Below are 21989 nucleotides of genomic sequence, written 5' to 3' on the forward strand. Positions count from 1 at the left end.
TAATTCGTTAAACAAAGGGTTTAGTTTCACCAAAATATTAAATAATAATTATTTTGATCGTTTTACTTTTACTGTAAAATATGACTCCTCTACAGGTTTTAAATATCGATACTACCATATAAATACTAAACAATTCACATTATATTTAATTGAATTATACAAGTTAATGAAAAAATATTTAGTTCTAAAGTTGTGACTTCATACGAATTATTATATAAACTAAATACAATTAATGTTTTAATATAATAGCTATTTAAAATTATACGTAAGCCAATTTATTAGTTTAAAAAAATGTGTTGGTTTCCATAGTTAATGATGAAATTGTTTATTAGAATTTTCGTATTCATATAGTAGAACTATCAATGAGTTATGACAAGTAAACTTCACAACCACGAGTATTGTAGAACAACTCAAGTATTTCTAAGAGTTATTAAAAAAACATTAAATAATTTTCCGTGCCTCAATTCTGAACCTATTCCATAGACTGAGTCTGCCTTTACGTCACTACCTTTGCCAAATAACTTTGGTTTGTTATAAATGTAATTGGTTGGGTTGTTTGTTGTTCAACATTTCAAAGCTAAGAACTACACCTCCTTTTCACCAAAAAGTCACTTACATTATATGCACACAAAAAAACCATGTCAAACGGAGGCTTATCACTTCCAACTTCTGCCAATGGTGGAAAACCTCCCTTCACTCGACCCACTGCAAATTTTCATCCTTCCATTTGGGGCAATCACTTCCTTTCCTACGTTCCTACTTCCGCTGTATGTAATTTTTTATTTTCAATCTCTTTAGCTAAAATCATGTATTTTACATTTAATCTATTTCATGCAGGAAAGTGATAGCCACATTCGACAAGCTAAATTATTAAAAGAGGACGTGAGGAAGACCCTTGTCTCACCTATTGATCATAACAATTTCTCTTTTAAATTGAACTTCATTGATTCAGTTCAACGTTTGGGTGTCTCTTACCAATTTGAGCACGAAATTGACAGTGTTCTAAGTCAAATTTATGACATTTCAACAAAGGACAATAATATCATAGCTCATAGTGATCATCTTTACCAAACGACTCTACTCTTTAGGTTGCTTAGACAACATGGATACCGCATTTCTTCAAGTATGTTCATCAACTTTTAACCAATTTCTTTTTCAAAAACAATAACTTCTTTTGTGATGCTATTAAATTTATTCTTTGAGTTTGCTCCTTGGGCTACTTTGGTACTACTTGCATTGCATCATCACATCATCAAGTCAACTATATACAAACAAGTCTAAACAAATTTAGATACTTTGTTCGAATCAAATTTTGAGCTTTTATTTGCGCAGATGAATCAAAAATGAGTTAATCAAGTTCAAGTTGGTTTGAAACAGACCATGAGGTAGGATGCATGTCTGCATTTTTTTTAAATAAAGAAAAACAAAAATAGAAAATCTTGTAAGCTAGAATAATTTTGGCTACAAATCTAATATTGAAAAAACGTGGTTTGGGGGAGATAAACTAGTGGAATAAAATAATGAGTTTCTTACCTAAAATAAGGATGAAGTTAAATATGTAAGAGAAAGACAAAAATACTCATTATATTACTTATTATTATTTTAGGGTGCACTATGCTTGGTCAACTTAGTATAAATGTGGTTTAAAAGTGAAAAATACAACAATTATTATGACTTATCAATCATCATAGAACATATTTTTTGGACCATAAATGTTTAAGTCACATTTTTGTGATGTGACTTTAAAAAAAATCACATTAAAGTGTGACTTAGAATAATAAAAATATGATATTTAATTATGGATGTTTACCAAAGATAATGACTTATAAACTATTTATATTTAAGCCACAATTATAAGGTGATATTATTAGAAATGAATAAACTACATTAGAATAAGTGTTGTCTAAACCAATAAAAATATGGTCTCACTCTTGGTTACAATTCTCTTGTCTCACTCTTGATATGCTTCGATAATAGAATATCAATCATAGGTATTGTACCGCCCTGGTGGTCGGAAGTGATGACGTGGCATCAAGCTACAGTATAGGCGTGTGGACAAGGCGCCAGGTTGGCAGAAGGGAAGGAAGTCGGGGGGCTCGTGAAGTCGCCAGTTATTAAGTTGGCGTGTTCCGATCTCCAGCATACCAGAACCGGCGATCACCAGGTTGGAGATGAAGTCGCCAGATGTAAACTCAGGCGACCGAGTGATTGGAGATCGCCAGAGCAAGCACATCGCCAGAGATGAAGGTGGTGCAGATTATGAAGGCGGCCGGCGAGACCACAGGGAAGGTGTATGAAGGCACCCTAACTCGCCAGTTCCAGTAGAGATCACACTCCCAAGTTAGCTATGTACTGGGCAGTACCATGCATAGGTAACTTAGCAAAACGAGAGTAGAAGCAGCGCCCAAGTCAAGGAGGCTCCAGATGATGGCACGTGTACAGTTGGATGCGAGCCACGTGTCCAAGTCTGTAACTGCCAGGAGAGAGAAAGTAACCAGGTATATAAGAGTTCTCAACGAACTTTCTGAGGTACGCACGTTCAGATTATACTCTTTACGCTTGCGAGTTATAGAGCTTACTGTGAGAGAGGATTTGCACGGTTCTTGTTCTCTTAGTATTTGGTGATTCGGTCACTGACTTGGGCGTTGGAGTGCGATCGGCCGCAGCGGCGCCGCTCTGTTTCTTTTGCAGGTTCTTGAGGTGGATCTCGTAGAGGAACGGAGGTTTGAAGCGGTGCACACGTCGATCCTTTGACGAGGCAGTTTCCAGCGCTCTGGTCAACAGGCAGGATCATCAGGCGCCCACCGTGGGGCCGTGTAAAACTTGCTCCCATCCATAGCGTGAGTTCTTGGAGGTTTTCGAAGTTTTCTGCGTGGTTGTGTGCTGGTGCAACCATCGTTCGCTGTTTGTTTGAGATTTGTTCGGTAAATTCGCGTTTTATACCGTTCGTTTGGGATCTGATCGGTAGAGTGAGGTTTTTTCTGCTGTTTTCGCGCGATTCGTTCGGTGGAGTTGAGCTCTTTCGCTCGTTTGGTTATCCGTGGGAAGAGCAGTGGTTTCTGGTGGAGTTGCAGGTTTCTTTGGAGGTAGCGGTATTCTTGAATTTCCCCGCGAAGTTTCGCGCAATTTCTTCCGATTGATCACTGAATCGATCGTAGCTGAAGCAAGTGTTGTTCGCTGCATTCTGTGATTCGCTGAGTTTCATGAGAAAAATGAGAAGTAATCGCTCAAGTCCAGTTGCGCCTGTCGCTGCTGAAGGTGCCGCTGCCATGACCATGGCGCAGATGGAAGAGATGATGCGTTCGTTGCAGGCAACTGTGGAAGCCTCACGCATAGAGCAGGCAAGAATGCATGAGGACCTGGTCGCCTCTCGCGCCAGGAATGAGGAGCTCAACAAGGTGACTGAGGAGCTGCGTCAAGCTCTTCAGGAGCAGCAAGGGCGTTCTTCTGCTGAAGAGGTGGCGCCGTCATCGCCACCTCGCGTTTTCCCTATGCCTTTTGTTCAGGCGATTACTGACACGCCTATTCCCACGAGCGTGGTTCCGGTTAAGGCTGTCTTTACCGGCGTGGAGGATCCAGAGGCCCATCTGACCACGTTCCATACGCAGATGATGCTGTCGGGAGGGTCAGACGCCGTGTATTGCAAGATGTTCGTAAGCGTTGGAGTGGTTTGTGAGCCTACCTAACGGTCACATAACCAGTTTTCAGCAATTCTCGAAGGTTTTCGTCGAGCAATACATCGTGAACAAGGCACCGCCCAGGGTGTCTTATGATCTGTTTGATATAAGGCAGTACCAGGGAAAGTCCCTCAGAGACTACCTGAATCGCTTTGGAGCGCAGATGGTCAGATCGCCGGCCAAAGATGAAGAAATGCTGGTCTATGCATTCAAGAAGGGCGTGTTGCCAGGACCATTCTGCGAGGCCTTGATCAGGGCTCACCCTGCAACGTTTGCTGAGGTCAGGCGACTTGCGGTGGCTCACATCGCCGACGAGAGTGAGGTCGCTGAGAAGAGAGGGAGCGTGGCTCCCGCTAGGCCACGCGCCCAGACCAGGATCCAGCCGCAAAGGGTGCTGGAAACAGCGGCGGCGGCCAGGAAGGACCAGAGGACTCGCCATCCTTATGATAGGAGGAACAAGGGGAGGGGCCAGGGACGCCAGCAACCAGCACGCCGGGAATACAATCGCCCGCCTAAGCATACGTTTGTTATGGGATTGGCGGACCTGATCGCCATTCCCAATATATCTGCCAGGTTGAAAGCGCCTGAGAAGGTGGGTGACAAGGTGCTGGGACCAAAGCCAGACGCCTGGTGTGAGTTTCACCAAGGCTTTGGCCACACTTTGGACTCGTGTTTGTCCTTAGGATATCAGCTCGATCATCTGGTTAAGAGCGGGTTCCTAAATGACTATCTGCTGGATAGGAGGACGGGGGGAGCGTCGAGTTCCCAGCCAGCAGGTGGAGAAGCCCAGCAACACGAGATACCTATCCACGGGGAAATCCACACCATTGCAGGAGGCTTCTCAGGTGGTGGATGCACCGCGTCGCAGAGGAAGAAGTACGCGCGGTCGGTGATGACAATGGATATGTTTGAAGATCACTCGCCGGAGGTGGACATTACGTTCACCAAGCAGGATCTTTGGGACGTTGTGCCCCATGACAACGATCCCATAGTCATTTCGTTGATTACGGCGGGAAGGAAGGTCCACAGAGTTCTGGTGGACCAGGGAAGCTCGGCAGACGTGATGTTCTGGCCGACTTTCACGCAGCTGGAGTTGCCCCTTGACCAGCTAAGGCCCTATGGAGGGTGCCTATATGGGTTCGCTGGTGACCAGGTGGAGGTCAGGGGGTACATTGAGTTGAGAACCACGTTTACAGACGAGGCTGGTTCGAGGACGGAGAAAATCAAGTACCTCATTGTAAACGCCCCTTCAGCATACAACATCCTGTTGGGAAGGCCCACGCTTAACAGGATAGGCGCCATTCCGTCGACTCGGCACATGAAGGTAAAGTTGTCGTCTATGGAGGGGGTGGTGATCACAATCAAGTCTGATAAGAAAGAAGCGAAAAAGTGCTATGAGAATAGCCTGAAAAACAAGAGATCAGTGAGTTATGTAACAACCGCCCCACCTCCCAATGTGAAGCCCAGATCGACGGTAGCGGAAGAGACCGTCGGAAGGGACGTGGAGATGATGGACGCTGAGCTAGTGGAAGGAGACGCTGGTCTGGAGGAGGAAGAGGCGCGGAATCGCCCTGAGGAAGCGAGAGAGCAGGGAATCGCCAGGGCGGTGATCGCCCGAGAATCCAGGGCAAAACCTGTCGAGCAGTGGCTCGAGAAAGAGATCGGGGGAAAGATCTTCAAGCTGGGAAGATCTCTGGAGGTCGAGCTCCAGGACCAGATCGCCAAGGTGATTGAGTGGCATCTGGACGCGTTTGCATGGTCCGCCTCGGACATGCCCGGGATTGATCCCGACTTCTTGTGCCATCATCTGGCGATGGACAACTTGGTGAGACCAGTGCGACAAAGAAGAAGAAAGTTCAACGAGGAGAGGAGGTAGGCGATTAGGGATGAAACACAGAAGCTCCTTGCTGCAGGCCACATCAGGGAAGTCCAGTACCCTGAATGGCTGGCGAATGTCGTGCTGGTGAAGAAGAGTAACGGGAAATGGCGCATGTGCGTCGATTTCACCGACCTGAACAAAGCTTGCCCAAAGGATTCGTATCCTTTACCAAGCATAGACGCCCTGGTGGATAGTGCTGCGGGGTGTAAGCTGTTGAGTTTCCTGGATGCCTTCTCGGGGTATAATCAGATCAAGATGCATCCCATGGATGAAGAGAAGACAGCCTTCATGACGGAGAGGTCGTGCTACTGCTACAAAGTGATGCCGTTTGGGCTGAAGAATGCGGGGGCCACGTACCAGAGGTTGATGGATCTGGTACTTGCACCGATGCTGGGAAGGAACGTGCAAGCGTACGTCGATGACATGGTCGTGACCTCGCCGGAAAAGAGCAAACACGTTGCCGACTTGGAGGAATTGTTCACGACAATCGCCAAGTTCAGATTGAAGCTGAATCCAGAGAAATGTATTTTCGGCGTGGAAGCTGGGAAGTTTTTGGGTTTCCTCTTGACTGAAAGAGGCATAGAGGCCAACCCTAATAAGTGTGCCGCCATCTTGGCGATGAGGAGCCCAGCTACGGTGAAAGAGGTTCAACAACTAACAGGTCGGATGGCAGCCCTGTCCCGCTTCGTGTCCGCTAGCGGAGAAAGGGGCCATCCCTATTTTCAGTGCCTGAGGCGCAACAATAAGTTTGTTTGGACGAAAGAGTGCGAGGAAGCTTTCGTCAAGCTGAAGGAGTATCTGGCGAGCCCGCCGGTTCTGTGCAAACCGCTGGTGGGAACCCCTCTCAGGTTGTATTTTGCTGTAACTGAGAGGGCGGTGAGTGCGGTGCTCGCCCAGGATCAAGGTCAGGCTCAGAAGCCTATTTATTTTGTGAGCAAGGTGTTGCAGGGCCCCGAAACGAGATATCAGGCCCTGGAGAAGGTTGCGCTGGCTGTGGTATTTTCGGCGAGGAGGTTGCGCCACTACTTCCATAGCTTCACAATACTGGTGATGACCGACCTGCCCATCCAGAAGGTCTTGAAGAAGCCTGACGTTGCAGGAAGGATGGTGAAGTGGGCAGTAGAATTGTCAGAGTTTGATATCAAATATGAGCCCCGAGGCCCGATTAAGGGGCAAATCTTTGCAGATTTCGTGGTCGAGCTCTCATTTGAGGCAACGCGAGTCGAAGGGGACGATTTCCGTTGGGTACTTTCGGTGGATGGATCGTCGAACCAGCAGGGCAGCGGTGCTGGAGTCATATTGGAAGGACCCAACGGCGTGCTGATCGAACAATCTCTGAGGTTTGCCTTCAAAGCCAGTAACAATCAAGCGGAGTACGAGGCGTTGATCGCCGGAATTTTGCTGGCCAAGGAGATGGGAGCTAGGGTGCTGATGGCTAAGAGTGACTCGCTGCTAGTCACAGGGCAAGTAACAGGCGAGTTCCAGGCTAAAGATCCACAAATGGCGGCCTATCTGGAATATGTGCAGGAGTTGAAGAGTTCTTTTGCCTCCTTTGAAGTAGTGCATGTGCCCAGAGAGCAGAATGCCCGAGCTGACTTGCTAGCTAAGCTCGCCAGTTCAGGCAAGGGGGGTAGGCAGAGGACGGTGATTCAAGAAACTCTGAAGACGCCGAGAGCATTTGTGGCAGATCACCTGGTCCTTCAGATAAGCAAGTCGACGGAGAAAGCAGCAAGAAGCCATAAGTCCCTGACGCAAGAAACTCTGAGATTGCCGAGAATTAGAGCATGTCGGGGAGAGAAGGTGAACGTGATGCAGGTCTGCGCTACCCATGAGCCAGACACTTGGGTAACACAGTACAAGCGGTGGCTGGCGGATGGCCTTCTCCCGCTGGATCCGACTGAGGCTAGGAAGGTAAAGAAGAATTCTAGCAAGTACACCCTGATTGATGGCGATCTGTACAGGTTTGGGTTCACTCACCCGCTCCTGGAATGTATACATGGCGAGAAGTGCACGAGAATCATGGCGGAGCTCCACGAAGGTATATACGGAAGCCACGTCGGGGGTCGAGCTCTGGCCGCGAGGACTCTCCGTGCAGGATACTACTGGCCATCGATGAGAGAAGATTGCAAGAAGTATGCCCAATGTTGCAAACAATGCCAACAGCACGCCGATTGGCATAAGGCGCCTCCCGAGGAGTTGAAGTCGATCTATAGCCCTTGGCCGTTTCATACCTGGGGAATCGACATCCTGGGACCTTTCCCGCTGGCGATCAGGCAGATGAAGTACTTGGTGGTGGCGATTGAATATTTCACCAAGTGGATCGAAGCAGAACTAGTGGCCCAGATCACCGCACACAAGATCGAAGGTTTTGTGTGGAAGAACATCGTGTGCCGGTTTGGAGTGCCTAAACGCCTGGTGTCGGATAATGGGACTCAGTTTGCAAGCCACCTGTTGAAGAAACTTTGCGAAGGGGTGGGAATTCAACAAGTGTTTGCATCCGTCGAGCACCCTCAGACAAATGGCCAGGTGGAGTCAGCTAATCGGGTGTTGTTGAGAGGTTTGAAGAGAAGGCTAGAAAAAGCCAAGGGAAGCTGGGCTGAGGAGGTGCCCTGTATAGTCTGGGCATACCATACCACCAAGCAGTCAGGAACCCATGAGACCCCGTTCAGCCTAGTCTATGGGTGTGATGCGATGATTCCAGTAGAGATTCAGGAGAGCTCGCCGAGATTCCAGAACTTTGTAGAGGAAGACTCGAATGAAGAGAGAAGGCTGAACCTGGATCTACTGGATGAGGTTAGAGAGGAAGCGAGATTGAAGGCTGAGGCGGTGAAGAGGAGGGTTGAGCGAAGGTACAACTCGAAGGTGATGTCAAGGCAGTTTAGAGAAGGCGACCTGGTGATGAGAAAAGCCCACCAGTACGAGATGGAGAATAAGCTGTCGCCCAAGTGGACTGGACCGTTCAGAATAACCGAGGCGCTCGGGAACGGCGCCTACCGCTTAGAGACGCTGGAAGGAGGGGCGATTCCTCGCACCTGGAACGCCGCGCACCTGAAGTTGTACTATAATTAAGAGCTTGGTAAGTAAAGACAAACACAAAAGTTACATTACAATGTCTCTGATAAAACAGTTTGAAGGGGGCACTCTTTTTTCCCTAAGGAGGGTTTTTAATGAGGCCACCCAATAAAAGAAGAGTTTTCGAAGTATAAGGCGTTTTCAGATTGCATGCCTGCTATTTTCCAAAAAGTTTTGAGGAAAGACCTTGTCACTTATACGTGATTTAAGGCGAGTAAAGATATATTGCATGCTTTCTAAAAAGTTTTTAAGTCCTCATCGTTTTTCGGCGATTGGAGGCATCAGTTAAAGTTTTTAAGTCCTCATCGTTTTTCGGCGATTGGAGGCATCAGTTAAAGTTTTAAGTCCTCATCGTTTTTCGGCGATTGGAGGCATCAGTTAAAGTTTTTAAGTCCTCATCGTCTTTCGGCGATCGGAGGCACCAGTTAAAAGACCTCAACGCCCTCGCACGTCCTGAGGCAAGTTAAAGACCTCCTCGCCGTCGAGCGAGTGCAGGCGAGAAAGAGTGAAAGTCCTCAGTGTTTCTGGGGGCGAGAAGATGTAACCCCTGGGGCAATGTAGAGGCAAGTGAAAGTCCTCAGTGTTTCTGGGGGCGAGAAGATGTAACCCCCAGGGCAATGTAGAGGCAAGTGAAAGTCCTCAGTGTTTCTGGGGGCGAGAAGATGTAACCCCTGGGGCAATGTAGAGGCAAGTGAAAGTCCTCAGTGTTTCTGGGGGCGAGAAGATGTAACCCCCGGGGCAATGTAGAGGCAAGTAAAAGTCCTCCGTGTTTCTGGGGGCGAGAAGATGTAACCCCTGGGGCAATGTAGAGGCATGATTCAAAGACCTTCTCGCCTGTGAGCGAGTTCAGGCGAGTTCAAAGACCTTCTCGCCTGTGAGCGAGTTCAGGCGGGTTAAAGACCTTCTCGCCTATGAGCGAGTTCAGGCAAGATAAAATCCTTCTCGTCTCGAACGAGTTCAGGTACGATGTAGAGGGTGGAAGAAGTTCTGAGGGTGGCTAAGGTAGGTTCGAAGAGAACGCCTAGCCACCCGATCCCTTGCTCTGAAGCACAAGGAGGTAGAGAAGGATCCGAAAGGCGTCTCTACCCCCAGATCAAGGAACAATGGCCAAGGCGTGAAGCCAGAAAGAAGCTGATCGCCAAGAGTTTCTAGCGACCAGGAAAAGTTCAAACAGTGGCGAAAAAGTTAAAAGACCCGTTTTGATGGAGCAGATCGGGTGAAGCAGTGTTTAAGCCAGTAGCTGAGTCAAAGTTTGGTGCTTAAGGTCTCATTTTACGCTAAGGTTTATTGCCTTAAGTTACGAGTTGATAAATGTGATTATTATTCGAAGTTGAGGTGATTCGAAGCAGTTAAGTCAAAGGTCGTGCCTACAGTTTTCCTAAGTCTTTTCTTCGGAATTAAGCAAGCAAGGAAAGTTGAAGCAGTTAAAGAAGTCATAAGAGGAAAAACGTAGACTTTGTCATTAACAATGAATATCAGTTCAAAACATATATACGAAAAGGCATAAAGTCTGTTGCAAGCTGTATACGAGGGAAAGTGATGGAACAGTGTGGAGCGAAATGGGTTTAAGAGTTTTTTCGAAATGGGTTTGGGAAGCGCAAACGGTAGCTGAAGGTAACCGTTGATGAAGCCACGTGTCGAACGATGGGTGAGGGGTTTGGTGGAGCGTCAGAGCAGCAAAAAGTACAACCGCTTGGAATTCTGCGTCAGTGCCACGTAGACCGGTGTTGACGTGACTCTTTCAGTCTTTTCGCTGGACAAGTCTTCGCTTAAGACTGGGGGGCTTGTGTACCGCCCTGGTGGTCGGAAGTGATGACGTGGCATCAAGCTACAGTATAGACGTGTGGACAAGGCGCCAGGTTGGCAGAAGGGAAGGAAGTCGGGGGGCTCGTGAAGTCGTCAGTTATTAAGTTGGCGTGTTCCGATCTCCAGCATATCAGAACCGGCGATCACCAGGTTGGAGATGAAGTCGCCAGATGTAAACTCAGGCGACCGAGTGATTGGAGATCGCCAGAGCAAGCACATCGCCAGAGATGAAGGTGGTGCAGATTATGAAGGCGGCCGGCGAGACCACAGGGAAGGTGTATGAAGGCACCCTAACTCGCCAGTTCCAGTAGAGATCACACTCCCAAGTTAGCTATGTACTGGGCAGTACCATGCATAGGTAACTTAGCAAAACGAGAGTAGAAGCAGCGCCCAAGTCAAGGAGGCTCCAGATGATGGCACGTGTACAGTTGGATGCGAGCCACGTGTCCAAGTCTGTAACTGCCAGGAGAGAGAAAGTAACCAGGTATATAAGAGTTCTCAACGAACTTTCTGAGGTACGCACGTTCAGATTATACTCTTTACGCTTGCGAGTTATAGAGCTTACTGTGAGAGAGGATTTGCACGGTTCTTGTTCTCTTAGTATTTGGTGATTCGGTCACTGACTTGGGCGTTGGAGTGCGATCGGCCGCAGCGGCGCCGCTCTGTTTCTTTTGCAGGTTCTTGAGGTGGATCTCGTAGAGGAACGGAGGTTTGAAGCGGTGCACACGTCGATCCTTTGACGAGGCAGTTTCCAGCGCTCTGGTCAACAGGCAGGATCAGGTATATTTCATATTTTTTTGTTAATGTTATTAATATCAATAAATTTATTATTATTATTATTATTATGATTATTATTATTATGATTATGATTATGATTACAAATTTTGTTTGGTGTAAATTTTGAAAAAAAAAATACAAAAGTACATCGGTTTGTGTAAATTTCTCAGTTATCAAATTTTCTAATCTCTAATAAATATAATTTGACCTAAATAAGCTTTAATTTCTTTTAAATTATACAACACTTATTATTTGTCAAAACAATTTTCACTTTTAAGGTTGGGTTTATAGGGTGACTCAAACCAACTTAAATAATTTGATATTAATTTGTGTAAGTCAATTGTGTGATAGTATTCCTTATAACAATTATATAATTAAATATATATCTTGAAATCAACACATGTTTATAAATTAAACAGGTATATTTTGCAAATTCCAAGACCAAACCGGAAAGTTTAAGGAAAGTTTAGCTGATGATATTCAAGGAATGTTAAGCTTGTATGAAGCAGCAGGACTAAGATGTCATGGAGAATATATGCTTGAAGAAGCACATAAGTTCAGTTTTGAGCAGTTAATGAAGTTTATAACCACCCAATTAAGTTGTTCTCATGCGGCACGAGTGCAACATAGCTTAAAACAATCACTTCGCAGATGTTTGCCTAGGTTGGAGGTGATATATTATATGCCTTTTTACGAAGAAGATCCATCTCATGATGAAAAATTGTTAACATTTGCAAAATTAGATTTTAATATGCTGCAGGAGCTACATTTGAAAGAAGTCAGCAGTCTAACCAAGTAATATCTTCCTCACACATATTTACCTTTCGTTGCATAAATCAATGAATACTAGTTAAAGATTCTTGCTCTTGTCTTTGGAATCTTAGTTCTATTTTTTGTGATGCAGATGGTGGACTAAGGATTTAAGTGTCTCAACCAATTTACCTTTTACACGAGATAGGATCGTCGAATGTTGTTTTTGGATTTTGGGTGTCTACTTTGAACCACAATATTCTAGATGGATAACAACAAAAGCAATAGCTCTAACTTCCATCATTGATGACCTCTATGATGCTTATGGAACCATCGAAGAACTTGAGCTTTTCACCAGTGTAATTGAGAGGTTACGCGCACCAAAATGACACATAGTAGTATATCTTTAGCCTAATTCTTCCAATATATCAAAGATAACTTTCTCAAGACTTGCAGGTGGGATATTTGTTGCTTGGTTGATCTTCCAAAATACATGCAATTATGTTATAAGGCAATTTTGGATGTTTATGAAGAAATTGAGAAAGAGATGAGAAAGAAAGGAAAAGTATATTTCATAAAGTATGCCAAGAAAGAAGTAATTATAATTTCAGTAATTTTTTCTTATTCTTTATTCAACTTATTTTAAGAAGTTGAATCAATTTTTTATTTTATTTCTATATTTGCATAAAAAAATATAAACTAAATATCTTTTCCAGCTAATTTGAATTGTATGGAGTATAAAAAATAGATATTTTTTTATGTAAAATATTAGAGGTGTAAAAAAATCATTTTTCATCTAAAAACATCACCACTCCTATTTAATAACCAAACAAGGAATTAGGATTTACTACAATTATGTGCAGTTGCCAAAATATGAATATGGTATGACGGTTTTAGAGTTGTAATCTATGCACACGCCGTCTATAATTTTGAATTATAGAAGAAGACCACACAATCGTAATCTATTAGACCATTATAGACACCAATTATATACAAAACTGTCACCTATAGTGTATATGAACCTAAATTGTTTTCTTCAATATTGTTATTTTTTCCGTCCAAGTTTGATGTCAAGAAATTTTTGAGAGAGAACGACTTCTAGTTATGGAAACTTAAGGTTGTGGTAAAGAAACAAAGGTTTTAGAGGAGCTGAAGAGCTTCAACAGTGATGCACATCAGCAACGAGAAGGAGAACAAAAGCAAAAGTGTCAAACCTTGGAACCCATTTGTTCTGAACTGAAAATAGAGAAAAAATCATCAAGAAAACACATAAAATATGAAAAAAAAAACATAAAAAACAATAAGAAAAGACACATTACAAGCAATAAGAGCAATGGCAACAAAGAGAAGTTATAGAGAAGACAACAATGGGAATAACGGAGATGAAAACACAAAGACGAAAATGCTTGGAGTGGGAAATAAAAAAGCGTATAGATGACAATTATGACCTAATAACCGTAGTCTATATGGGGTGACATTTTCCTAAAAACTGTAGTCTATAGTGGCCTTTATAGGTGATGGTTGGCCACCAAACCATAGTCTATATGCTTTGTTTTAAACAGAGGACATTTATAATTAGAACCGTAGTCTATATGTTGATCTTATTTTGAAAGTTGTCACCGCTATCTGTAGATGATGCTCCCGCTTAATTATATATTTGTACTTTAATGATAGATGAAAAGACTAGTCCAAGCTCACATGGCTGAGGGAAGATGGTGTCATACCAACCACATTCCAACAATGGAGGAGTACATGGAAGTAAGAGGAATGTCAAGTGCTTACCCTTTCCTGATTACCTTATCTTTCCTAGGCATGGAAGATACAACAGAAAAGGTTCTTATGTGGGCAACGAATGAACAAAAAGTTATTGCAGCTTCTACAACTATATGCAGAATCATGGATGACATTGTTGGAGATGAGGTACATGCTAAACACTAATTAATTTCTATCAATTTAACTAAAAATAGAATGTGACAAAGTTTTCTCTAGGACTACTGATAAATGCACATAATTTTACAAAATATGTCGAAAAGAAATAGTAATAATAGAATTATAATTTGAGTTTAAAAATAAACATCTTATTTATCTTATATTAAGAGTTGGCAATTGCAAAAAATTTAAAAATTTGAAAGAGGTAGACATAATAACAATTTGGTAAGACCATTAACAAATCCTATATGTTTTGTTAAATATTGATTTTGTTCGGATTCATTTTTATTTTTATTTTATTTTTGTTTATAAAGTTTGAACAGGAGAGAGAACATGTTGTTTCAAGCATTTACTGCTATATGAAGCAGCATAAAGTGTCAAAGAAATGTGCCATTGAAAAACTACAAAAGTTAGTTGAGAATGCTTGGAAGGACATAAATGAAGCATACTTAGCACCTACTCAAGTACCAAAGACTTTTCTTATGCGTGTAGTCAACTTTGCACGTATGATCGACATGCATTACAAAGATGAAGATAACTATACAAATGCAGGAGGAATAATGAAAGATCACATTGAATCTTTATTAGTTAAAAAGATGTTTGTATAACTAGAACCTTTGGTCTTCTATCAATTATTGTTTATCTACTTTGGTCTTTATTAATTACATGTTGATTGAATATCCCTTTCAGATTGTTCAACAAGACGGTCAAAGAACAAATATTTGTCAAAAGGAAAACTTCTTTAAATTAATAACTTTTAGAAATAGTAAACATCTCTTTTTAAATAATGAAATTTCATTTTTGTTCAAGATAGAACAATTGAATTAAATATTACCAAGTTAATTAATTGTTATAATTGAGGATGATATAAGATTTCAATTTTCCTTGAAGGAAGATACTCTAAATACCATTTTTCAAACACGTACTATATCTTTCCATAAAATACTCACTCTACTGGTGATACCACCCAAATCCACAAGAAGATGACTAAGGATGCCAACTATGAAGGATCATCTCAACAATCAAGGGAAGACCTCATCAGTAGGAGGGATGGACAAGGACCGGAGCACCTAAAATTCTTCCTACTAGTCTTCTTAAATATTTAGAAAAATGTTGTAAATAAGTTGGGCTCACATGAGGGGTCCAAATAGCAGAATAAGCAAGAGTAGGTTCATATAGCATAATTAGAAGGTGAAGATATAAGAATGGGCACATAAGAAGTCCATTAGGGTAGAAAGGAAAACCTAGATTCTAGAATGTGTAGGATTGTGCAGTTTTGACCAAAGTCAAGACCTAAAACCACACCACTTTGGCTTTTACCCTTCTACCCTCTTTTCTTCTTTTCCAAGGCTCCCAAATCTATAAATAGGGAGACCTACCTCATGTATTCACAAGTTGAATTAAGAGTAAAGTTACTATACACAAATTGTGTTAGAATTGTGAGTGAGTGAATCTCCTCCTAAAATTGGTCTTATCTTGTGAGTGTTGTGAGCTCTCAAGTGGCGGCGTCTACACTTATCTTGGATTCAATTCACCATCCAAGTGGCGTGCTCCTTTCACAATTCCATATCTCCTAAGTTTCCTTTCACTCATTTTTTTCCATTCCATTTCCATTCCAATTTCATTTTCAAAATATATCTTGTTCTTGTCTTTGGTTCCTTGAATTCAATTCGGTTCATATGTTGCTCATCTTGTGTTTCATAAATTTCTGCACCATATTTTGGCATTCATCTTCACTTTTTAATTGTGTTTTTCCTTTGGCCTTATGGAAATGAACCTTCACATCTACTTAACACTTGTTAAGTTAATGTCCAGTGGGAATTTTCCTTAGGCTTATAACCTATAATTGTCCTAAAATCTAAATCTAAGTAAAGTGTCACCAAACAAATGAACAATCCTAAAATCAACTCACATCAACTTGTATGCTCAAAAGTTTTATATTTCTTAAAAGTTAAGATTAATGATAACTTATACACACATTCATCCCTTACTCTATCCATTTATCTTTTAAGGAATAAACCATGCCAAAATAATAAGCTCTAAAGCAGATAATATCTTAGATGTGATTGTTGATCTTAATGAAATTGTGGTCAAAATATTGGTGTCATTTGTGGGCATAAAAATAAGTATTAATAGTTCACTTCGACTAAGTTGTTTTGATATGCCAAAAGTCGCACATCCACTGTAAGAAAAATCAGTATTATATACTGATGTAAACCTTATTGGGAAGGTTTATATGTGATGGATTGAACACTCATAAATTTAAAAATGAAGGCAATATTAGCATAAGAAAAACAACCCCTAATGGTGGAAAAGGTGTTCTTAATGGGTTAGGCAAAGGATTTAGGTTGTGAACGGGTTGTTGTAAGGCTTGGTGCGAAGTGATTCAAGTTTGAAAGGAAGGATTCAAGTTCTTGGACCAATCTTGAAGGTTTTTTTAAGATAAAGTGATGGAAATTGTTCCATGCTCATTCTTAGATGATGCAATTCTTCTTGAGTGTTGAGTGTAGATTGATGGAAGACAGCGAAAGACTTGTAGATTTATGGAGGAAGCACCGAATGATCATGGAGGTTCTTGGTTTGGGCGTGAGATTACAAGGTGTAAAGGGAAAGGAAGAGGTTATGAAACCTTCTTTGAGTTTCTAAGAATGCATGAGCATCATAGAAGAGAGACTTAGATAAGTGTGCTGAGAATTACAGAAACAAAATTTCATATATCAATCATGTCTAGAAATTACAAGAGGGGAGTCTCTTATTTATAAGCTAAGGAGAATTCTAAGATGACTATTGAGTTCTCCAAATAATCTTCATTCCTAGCATGTCATATGACAATCCTAAGACTACAACAAATATTACTTTAGGTAACAACATAAAACGATTTTTTTGTCGTGGTCTAAGTGATATCAGCCTTTTGTAATAGGTCACGATTTTTTGTAAAGACAACAATTTTAAAACCATTGCCTAAAGTCTTTGTTAGAACCACAATTTTAAAAGCGTTGCTTAGAGTATTGACAAAAATCACAATACTTTTTTTTTTTAAATTTTAGAGAAATTACTCATACAAAAGTTCAAGATGGAAAGAATAAGTATTGAAAGATAATGCGTATTGAAATAGTAGTGACCCAACAAATAATCTCATATATTTCAAAGGATGTGTTCAAACTACATAATAAAAAATTTCTACAAGGATAATGTTAAGGATCAAGTCTTTAAAATTAAAACTATAAACTTAGTTAAAAAAGCATAATGTATTCTTTACTACATATCAATAAGTTCATTCTTCTTCAAGATCGTCTTCATAGTCTTCATTTTTCTTTGTCATGCCACTCATTTCATTTGCATGTTCTTTTCTTATAGCAACAATTTTTTCCTTTTTTTTAAATGTTGATGATGTCATAGTCTTTCTATAATAACGTACTCTCCCAAGTTTTTCTTTCCCAAATATTGATTGAAATGTTTGTTCCACATATTCTTTTGAGTTTTCATTGGAACCTTGAAGCTTAGTCTAATAAAAAAGAATGAATTTTAATGATTAAAAATAATATACACTACAAGAAATTATTTATTTACATACGATTATTACATATGGATATGAATCCGTATGTAAAGTCATTACATACGGATATTTACATACGGATTTAATTCAGTATGTAAATAAAAATTGCATACGATTTTTCCGTATGTAAGCCAAAAGTGATTACATATGAATTTAATCTATATGTAATTTTGGCGCCATGAAACAGAAATATTATATACAGATTTTGTCCGTATATAAAGTATTACATACATATTTTATCCTGATATAAAGTATTACATATAGAATTAAAAAAATAAAGTGTTTTCCAGATATATGAAACAAGTTTAGTATGTTTCAAAACAAAACTGTCAGAGGTAAACCCTAGTCTTTGAAATCCATTGTGAAATCGAAAACATTTTGAAATCAAAATCCAATGCTTGTTCTCAAAGCCAATCGAAAGTCATTGGCCAAATTCCCCATCTTTCCGAAGTCGAAACCCATTGTCCAAAGAGTGTGGAACATCATATTTAGATATTTTTCAACACTTATTTTTAGGATTTTATGACGAAAATGGAATAAAAAATAATTTTAGGATTTATTAAAATGGAAATATAAAAAGAAGGTTATACAAAATTAAAATAATTTTAAAATTTAACATTGTTAGAAGTAAATAAGAGAATTAATTTTGGTTTAATTATTTTTTAATTTAATTAAAGAAGAGTTTATAATATTAAAATTATAAAAAAAAAATATTAATATTAATATCAATAATAATATTTCATATTAATTAATAAATATATATTTTTTAAAAATATAACTATGACTAATTGATTGTCTTCGTCTAAATCCATTTAAACAATCTAATTATAACACTCTTGCAAAAATGGGTGAGAAACCTAAAATTAAAATTGGGAGGTGACTGAGTGAGGACGTCACCTCTGTGCCCTCCAATGCGACCATAATTGGCTCAGGTTCAGCACCGTCGGGTTAAAGTGGCGAATGTAGATGAAGAAGTCGCGGTCGGGGCCAAGTTCGCCAGTGAACATGTGTTGCATCGTCTCTGGCTCCATCACCGTGAAGGTCGCCGACGCCTCGATCGACATGTTCATTCTGCCGCGCGCTGGTCAGCACCGCCGTCGGATCTGCCGGCCTATAGCATGAGCTTCTTGGAGTCATCGTCACCGGCATCGTCGGAGCAGTTGCGTTTCTGAGTGGCCAAAACGTACGTGTCTCCCCATTGATTGTAGTGGTGGTGTTGTAATTAAATTTATGAGTAGATGAAGGAAAGTGATCTCTCCTGCTTGTTCTTTCCGTTCAATCCGATAAAATCTTTATTTCACTATGAATTTTATTCTTGGTTCCAAAAGACATTAGTTTATAGCTTATAAACTTGTAGCTTTTTTTCCCTCCATTCTCTCAATATTTAAATACACTACCTTTTTTACCTTATTTTAACCATTTTTACTTTTGCCTAACTATTTTAATTTTCAATAGATGTCATTAAAAAATAAAAATTTTAATCGGAGTTATATATGACGATTCCGGAGGTTTTAACCTCCACTAAGTGCATTACTCGCGATTTGTTTTTTTTTCCTGGTAGATGTAACTTTTGCCTAACTATTACCGACGATTTTTACTAATCCCTGGAAAAACAATTACTTTCCGATGATTTTCAAACTCTCACTATTTTCGGGGGTTTCCAAACCCTCGCTATTACCAGGGGTTTCCAAACTCCCGCTATTTTTGGTGTTTCTCGAACCCCTACCATTCCTGGGGTTTCCGAACCCTGTTGTTCCTAGGGGTTTCCAAAGCCCCACTACTGCATTGTTTTTTTTTTTTTGCATGAATAGTTTGATGTTTATATGAGTTTTCTCATATCTCAAATATTGTGCAATTTTACTTTTGTTTCTTATATTTTAATGAATTGTTTAATTGTGGAGAATTTCGGCCAAACATACTTTTTTGGAGAAATTGTGAAAGGCATTCCTGATTGGAATTTTGGTTGCAACCAACTCATTTGATTTTAAGAAAGTTTCTTTAGTTTGTTTAGCAATGCTATTTTTACGTGTAATCTTTCCTTAATTGTCAGGGCAAGGAAAAATAAGGCTACTCACCAATTAAACTATTTATATTATCTAGTTTCTTCTACACATAATCTCAATAATGATATTGATGGTGTTATGTAGCGTCTAAAATAATCCCAATAATTATGTGTTGAATACAGGTTTATGACTATCAAGCTTGAAATATAGGATAATGTAATCTGACATGGTTTATCTTATAAAAAAAGCAAGTTTAATTCATTCTAGTTTCTACCTACCATGATGAGTCCATGGAATCAAATATTTAGAAGATAATTTTAACTATAGAACCTCAATCAAGTTTGAAATATGTACAACGCATTTGAGCAGACGCTTAAACAAATATGAATTGACAGTTTGACATATATGATAACCTTCAAGGAAACTGATCCGGTCGGTCATCGGTAGTCGGTGACGTCAGCAACAGATGGCCACGTGGACCGTTCTTAGTAGGACACGTGGGCCAGGGAAGCAGATGTGTCTTTGAGAGGGTCACCCAGGGGGTGATCGGTGATCAGGGGGTGATCGGTGGTCCGAGAGGATGCGCGATCAACGCCTAGATAAGCGCCTGGAAGCCGAGGGCGTGGAGCTATGGTGCACCGATCGGTCATCCGGGGTGAGCGATGGTCATCGGGTTTTCGTGTGGCGCGCAGTTGAGCTGGAAACGAAGGACGTTTCCCAGCGAGAGCGTTGCATACGAACCTTGTGTGGCAGAGTATCAGAGAAAGGAGAAGTTAGGTGTTTAGTAGTGTCGTGCACGAGAGTGGCCTAAGAGAGCTAGTAAGCCAGTCGGTGATTGGTGCTCTCTTAACCCATAACGTGCATGGTGCAAAGCAGAGGTGATCGTTCACATAGTAGGTGATGCCTAGTGCGTGCGCTTAGCCAAGCCACACTTGGTGCTCACACTGAGGTTGCACGAGACACCTAATGAAAGAAACGCGCTAAGTTACTTCGTACACGGATAACTTAGGCGCGCAACAGAGTATATAAAGGCATTCTGTGCTCATGCAGAAAGAAAGGTAAGATCCATTCTTGCGAGTTACTAGTTTACACAGAGAGAGAGAGAATCACAGAGCGCACACGAGTCTCGCTGAGATTCTTAGTTCTTAGTTCTTTGGTGGTTTTGCAAGGCTGACTTGAGCGTCGGAGTGCAATCGGCCGCTAGAGGCACCGTTTGTTGTGTTTCGCAGGTTTGCTTGGAGTTCTTGTGGAGTGCTTGGAGCGTTCTTGCGGAAGACAGAGTTTGACGTGGCGAATCCTTCGACGTTCGAATCCCCTGCAAGATCATTTGGCCCCCACCGTGGGGCCGTGTGAATTTGTGATCCCATCCACACTTTGCTGTCAGTTCTCGTTTGTTCTTGAGATTCTTTGCTCAGAAAATGAGGAAGACAAGGCAAACTTCACCCGCGCCATCAGCTGAAGAAGGAGCTGTGACAATGGCGCAGGTCTTGGAAATGATGCGAGCGCTGCAAGACGATGTAGCAGCATCAAGAATGGAACAAGAAAGGATGCAAGCGGACTTGGCTGCATCACAGGGCAGAAATGAGGAGTTAAATCGAGTTAACGAAGAGTTGCGCAAGACGCTGCAAGCACAAAAGGAGCGGGTGGCGGAGGAAAGAGTGGCGCCGCCACCGTCTCCCCCCAGGACTTTCCCCATGCCTTTCTCATCTGAGATTATGAGTGCAGTGGTGCCACCAAACTTGGTGGGGGTGAAAGCCTCGTTTACTAGGAAAAAGTATGCAAAATCTCAAGACTTACTTTGTGCTATATCTTTGATTCTTCTGATAAATTCCTTCCTTTTTACTAACACCTCTCAGCTCCACCGTCTTCATCTGTTACTACAGGTGGTATTTTAAAGCATGGAACACATTGTACGTTTACAAACATAAAGGACTTCTCGTATAGAAACATCAAAATTAGGTGACATGCAAATGATTCAAGTATCCTATCCTATAGAAAACCAAAATCCATCCTAAACAATTCGACTTTCTGATGACTATATTTCTGAACTGCACTTGATTGACCACCAACAATGTTAACTGAAATCCACCAGCAATGAAATGCACATGGGAATCAATGAACCCAGGAACCACAACCTTCCCACCAAGATCCAAAACTTGAGTTCCATATCCCTCCAACTCCTGCATTAATGTTGAAAAACACATCTGGGTCAGACCCAGTTTGCAATTGAAGGCCACATATATAAGTAGCAGAAACAACAACTGGGTTGAATAAAATTAATTAAATTAGAATGTATTGACACTGTAAAAAGTTTTTTTTATGATGTCTTCCAAATCTATATCAAAGATGATGATAATGTAAAAAATTTCACACTAATATGCCTAAAATTTAACTAGAATAAAATTGAATTTTTTTTTCAATAAACGGGGAAGTGAGTTTAGCATGAAGAAGATTATAACCTTGACAAATGAATGGTTGCCAACACGAAGAACCCTCCCATCGTTGAGATGAGCAAATCCTCCCAACCCCCAGTTCAACCA

General features: G+C 41.2%; 1 protein-coding gene across 1 annotated transcript; it reads left to right on the forward strand.

The window, feature by feature from the left end:
- The first annotated feature begins 565 nt into the window (after positions 1-565).
- On the forward strand, positions 566-14572 carry LOC137834564 ((-)-germacrene D synthase-like). The gene is made up of 7 exons (XM_068642590.1): positions 566-767; positions 838-1123; positions 11631-12006; positions 12116-12331; positions 12418-12556; positions 13636-13881; positions 14205-14572. Exons 1-7 carry the CDS (start codon positions 639-641, stop codon positions 14496-14498), a joined length of 1686 nt encoding a protein of 561 aa, XP_068498691.1. The 5' UTR covers positions 566-638; the 3' UTR covers positions 14499-14572.
- Positions 14573-21989: the final 7417 nt, after the last annotated feature.

Source organism: Phaseolus vulgaris, chromosome 11 (assembly GCF_000499845.2).
Source record: "Phaseolus vulgaris cultivar G19833 chromosome 11, P. vulgaris v2.0, whole genome shotgun sequence".
Taxonomy (NCBI): domain Eukaryota; kingdom Viridiplantae; phylum Streptophyta; class Magnoliopsida; order Fabales; family Fabaceae; genus Phaseolus; species Phaseolus vulgaris.

What these genes read in the sequence shown, in the direction of transcription:
- LOC137834564 (XM_068642590.1), top strand. Translation starts at nt 639, where the DNA reads ATGTCAAACGGAGGCTTATCACTTCCAACTTCTGCCAATGGTGGAAAA. An exon ending in TTCACCAGTGTAATTGAGAG is followed by an intron (nt 12,332 to 12,417) that starts GTTACGCGCACC and finishes CAAGACTTGCAG; the next exon opens with GTGGGATATTTGTTGCTTGG. An exon ending in TAAAGTATGCCAAGAAAGAA is followed by an intron (nt 12,557 to 13,635) that starts GTAATTATAATT and finishes CTTTAATGATAG; the next exon opens with ATGAAAAGACTAGTCCAAGC.